Genomic DNA, 4461 nt, shown 5'->3' on the forward strand with positions numbered 1-4461 from the left:
TTCCGCCCCGCGGAGACGTTGTTTCTGGGCTGTCCCCTCGTTCCCCGCCCAGAACCTTCTGAACGTGTGAACTGCCCCCCTCTTGCTCCTGCTGGCACTTCCTGGTGGTAGCCAAAACCCAAGGGGGGGGGGGGTGGTGACGCTGCTCAAAGAAAAAGGTGATAAAACTTGTTTTAAACGATAAAACTCTGGTGGAAAAAACCAAAAAGCCGCGGTCGGTGCCGGGCTCTGGTGGCCGGGAAAGGGGAGCGGTGGGTTGGGGAAGGGGCCTGGCCCAGGTCCCTCTGGCAGTGCCAAGGCTGCCCCAGCCTCTGTGGTGAGGTTCTCCCACGGGGTGTTGCACCCCTGCCCACACCAGCTTCCGCCACCCGCGGTCCCACAGCCGCCCTTGGGCAACCCCCGGGGCCCCACGTAGGTCCCGGCACCGGGCGGTTGCGTTTCCTCCCCGGGGGCACCCGTGGGTTCTGCAGGCAGAGGGGCTGAGCCGTGTGTCCCCCCCTTGGCCAGCACCCAAAGGTGTCACCCAGGGGCTTGGGCAGCTGTGAATGGACAGACAGATGAACAGAGCATCACCTCTCCCAGTGCTGTGGCCAGGAGGATGCTCCGTACTTCCCAGGCTGCCACCTTCCTCCTTCCCAGGCTGGATTTTCAGCTCCCAAGGCTGGACTTGGGATGTGAAACCCCCTGGGATGGGACGTGGGTGTGGCCACCACCCCTGTGCCTGCGGCTGCCTCTGCATTTGGATTGCATTTGGATTTCAGGGCAGCTGAGCCTGGTTTGGGTTCAACCAGCCACTTGGGTACCAAGCAGCACAACTGCTGGGACTCCAAGTGGCCCTTTCCTGGGAAGCCAGGTCGTAGAACCAGATCCTGGGATGCTCCCTGGGCCAGACCCGCCAGATCCACCAGGATGCTCCGTAGGACAACGCACTTCCTCGGTGGACCCGCTGGGACTCCCTCGAGGAACAGAACCCCAGCATCATTTCCTCCCACCAGCCTGTCTGGGCCCTCTCCCCGTGCCCTGGGCCAGCGCTCGCAGGCTGGTTTGGGGCGCGGGTGCCCCCCGTGGTGGCACATGGATGCCCTTTAAAAGCCCAGCTTCCCCATCGCCCCGGCAGTAAGGAAGTGGCTCGCGCGCCGAGAGCAGCGGGTCCCGGCCATGCGGCACGACGGGCGGCTCCCGGGGGTGCTGGTAGGTAGGTGTCCCCTCAGGGTCCCCCTCAGCCACCCTCTGGTTCCTCTCGAGCCACGGGGGGAGCTGCACGGTGGCAGCAGGGGGGGGTCAAGGTGGTGCCACCGGGGATGGTGTCACTGGGGCTGTCCCTGCTTTTGCCGTGGCGGTGTCACCTCCCAAGGGGTGTTGGTGGGGGATGGGGACGTTCCCTCCCGCACTCTGCGGTGGGTTGGGGAGCATCTGGGTGGGCTCCTGGAGATGCAGGAGGGGACAGGCTTTGGGGGTCACTCTGGGGACTGAGGGTGGAGGGTCAGGGTCAGTTTGCTGGAGTGGGTCCTGCACCGCTCCGGGCCTGGATGCTGCGCCCAAGGCCACCCTGCTGTGGGTGACAGTGGCCAAGGGGCTGGATCCAGGACTGTCACTGCTGTCCCCTCCTCTGAGGGGGCTGGTGCTGACAAGGGGAGGTGCTGGGGCAACCACCACGGCTGGGCTGCTTGATGTCACCTTCACCCTCCTCCCCCCTGCCGGGTCCCCAGCAGGCTTTTGGCACAGGGGCTGGATGGTCCCCATGGCAGGACCAGGGGCTTTGATGGGGAGGGGGGCACGTGTGCCTGACACACGGCCAGTCTCACCTCCGGGCTTGATGCCAGGGTGATGGGCACATGGGACCAAGCTCTTACCACTGCTCCTGTCACCCCTCCTGATCACCCTCTCCTTTTCCTCACCAGCTGTCACCAAAGGGCTCTTCATCCTCTGGGCAGTGCCAGGCCAGGGGGGGCGGCCCCCCACCCCGCAGCAGATCCAGGCACTGGTGAGGCACATGGCCGAAGACGCCCAGGAGCTCTTCACCTTCTATGTAAGTCCCCTTCCCCGGGGCACGGGGTGGCTCCTGTCCCCTCCATGGGGAGACACGGGGCTGGGCTGGGGGGTTCCCATGCTGCTGGCACCCCCTTTCTCTGACCTCTCCCTCTACACACACACACACAGGAGAAGAACCAAGGCTTGGCCATCAATCACTTGTGCCGCAACAACCACCCGCCTGAATGGCTGCGGGGACCAGAGACAGTGCCCAGGGGGCTGCAGGGGCTGCAGGAGCTGCGGGGGCTGCGGGGGACCATGGTCCGCATGGCCCAGGTGCTGCAGGACATCACCCGGCACCAGCGCGACCTCAACCCGCCCGGCGCCGAAATCCTGCGCCGCTTGGCCAGCACCCACCCGAAGGTGAGGGGCCTCCTCAACAACCTGGACGTGCCCTCTCCAGACCCCAGCCCCCGTCCCGGCCACCAGCCCCCACCCAGCCCTGCAGCACCCGCCAAGGTCTTCCAGAAGAAGCTGGAGGGCTGCCAGATCCTCTGGAGCTTCTCCCGCTTCATGGCCAAGCTCAACTCCCAGCTGGAGGGCAAGAGCCGCCGAGCGCGCCAGGACAGGCAACGAGGGCGCCGGGGCTCACGGCTGCCCAGGCGCTCCTAGTGCCACCAGGGCCTTCCCCAGCTCCATCTTCATCTCCTTCTCCATCATCTCCATTGTCATCTCCACCTCCATCATCACCTTCATCTCATCTCCATCGTCTCCCTCGTCTCCATCCCACCTCCAGGATGGAGATGCTCTGGCCAGCTGGGACACAACACAGAGACCTTCTAAGCTCACACGGGTGAGGACACAAGCGTGCTGGAAGCAGGTCCCATCACTTTGGCTTGCCATGGGGGCCAAGCTGTCCCCGTGCCACTGCTCGGCTGCAGGACAGCCCTGGCAGCTCCCCCATGTCCTGGCAGCCCTGGTGCCACAGGAGCCACATGCCCAGGTGTCCCCCAGCGCTGCAGGACGGAGCCATCCCCGTGTCCCTGAGCCCTGCCAGATTTTCCAGTGATTCAATGGGTCGGGTGACCCAGCCTGACTAAGCTCCCCCAGCACCCGCTGCCACCACTGTCACCCCTGCCTCCCTGCCCTGGGCTGGCTGCCCCAGAGAGTGTCTGGGACCACAAGCCTGCAAGCTCAGTGTCCCTGGCAGCTCGGTGTCCCCATGAGCTTGGTGTCCCTGCAAGCTCAGGTGTCCCTGCATTCCCCATGTCCCCATGTTCTTGGTGTGTCTACAAGCTCAGTGTCCCTGTCTTCATCCCTGTGCTCTCAGTGTCCCCGTGTTCTTCATGTCCCTGAGCTTGTCCCTCTGCAGTGTCCCTCTGCTCAGCCTTGGTGACCCCACGCTCTGGGTGACCCCCTGCTCTCAGCACCCCACTCATGTTCCCAGGGGCCTCATGCCTTTCCCTCTGCTCTCAGTGTCCCTGTACCCTCATGTCCCCCAGCCCCTGGGGACACTGCAACTCCAGCTGGGCCGGGCAGGGGCTCAGCCCCAGCCACCACACTGTGACAGTGGGTGGTGGCACCCACCCCCCTCCCCACTAATTTATACATTAATATTTGTCTGGGTTTTGTATTTATTGAATCTTGAGGTTAATTTAATACATCCCTGAAGTGGGAAGAAATATTTAAGGATGGGTTTTTAATATATAAAGATCTATTTTTATGGTAACTTTTGTTTTTTGTATCATGTGCAGCTGTGACTGTAACGAGGTTTTATTTATGACTCTTGGTATTTTTTGGTACTGTGAGAAGGGCCGTGCCCAGCAGGGCTCCTGGCACCCCCACGTGTGGGCAGTGGTACAAGAAAATAAAGTGGTGACCTCGGCCTGTGGGCCGCTGAGCAGTTGTGTCTCTGTGTCTGGGTGTCCTGGGGGTGTCCCTGTGTCTGGGTGTCCTGGTGTCTGAGTGTCCTGGTGGTGTCCTGGTGTCTGAGTGTCCTGGTGGTGTTCTTGTGTCTGAGTGTCCTGGGGGTGTCCCTGTGTCTGGGTGTCCTGGGGGTGTCCCTGTGTCTGAGTGTCCTGGTGTCCTTGCAATCTGATGGTGCCCCTGTGCCTGGGTGTCCTTGTGTCCTGGTGGTGCCCCTGTGTCTGGGTGTCCCCATGTCCAGATGTCCCAGTGTCCAGGTGTTCCTGTGTCCAGATATCCTGATGTCCCTGTGTCCAGGTGTCTGTGGGCAGAGTGTGTGTCTGAACGGCAGTGGCCGGGCTGTGCCATTGTCCTCCCCAGGACACGTGGCATAGCATGGCATGGTGGCACAGGGTGGGATGGGACCTGGCCTGGTGTGGCACGTGGTGTGGCACAGCATGGCATGGCACCTGGCACGTGGCACAATGTGGCACAAGGCAGGTGGCCTGGCAAGACGTGGCACCCCATGGCCTGGCCTGGCACTGCCACGGTGGCACAACCCCACACAGCACCATGTGCCACACA

General features: G+C 62.8%; 2 protein-coding genes across 2 annotated transcripts in view; both read left to right on the plus strand.

Moving 5' to 3' along the window:
* Positions 1-1158: 1158 nt before the first annotated feature.
* On the plus strand, positions 1159-2643 carry OSM (oncostatin M). The gene is made up of 3 exons (XM_009997287.1): positions 1159-1195; positions 1902-2029; positions 2161-2643. The coding sequence occupies exons 1-3, from the start codon at positions 1159-1161 to the stop codon at positions 2641-2643; spliced, it is 648 nt and encodes a 215-aa protein (XP_009995589.1).
* Positions 2644-2872: 229 nt separating this feature from the next.
* The window catches only part of LIF (leukemia inhibitory factor), a 15413-nt gene continuing 13824 nt past the window's right edge, over positions 2873-4461 (plus strand). The window contains exon 1 of the mRNA XM_009997288.1: positions 2873-2974. Within this exon, the coding sequence (XP_009995590.1) occupies positions 2873-2974 (102 nt within the window). The remainder of the gene's footprint in view (positions 2975-4461) is intronic.

This window comes from Chaetura pelagica, unplaced genomic scaffold, assembly GCF_000747805.2.
Source record: "Chaetura pelagica isolate M959 unplaced genomic scaffold, ChaPel_1.0 scaffold1094, whole genome shotgun sequence".
Taxonomy (NCBI): domain Eukaryota; kingdom Metazoa; phylum Chordata; class Aves; order Apodiformes; family Apodidae; genus Chaetura; species Chaetura pelagica.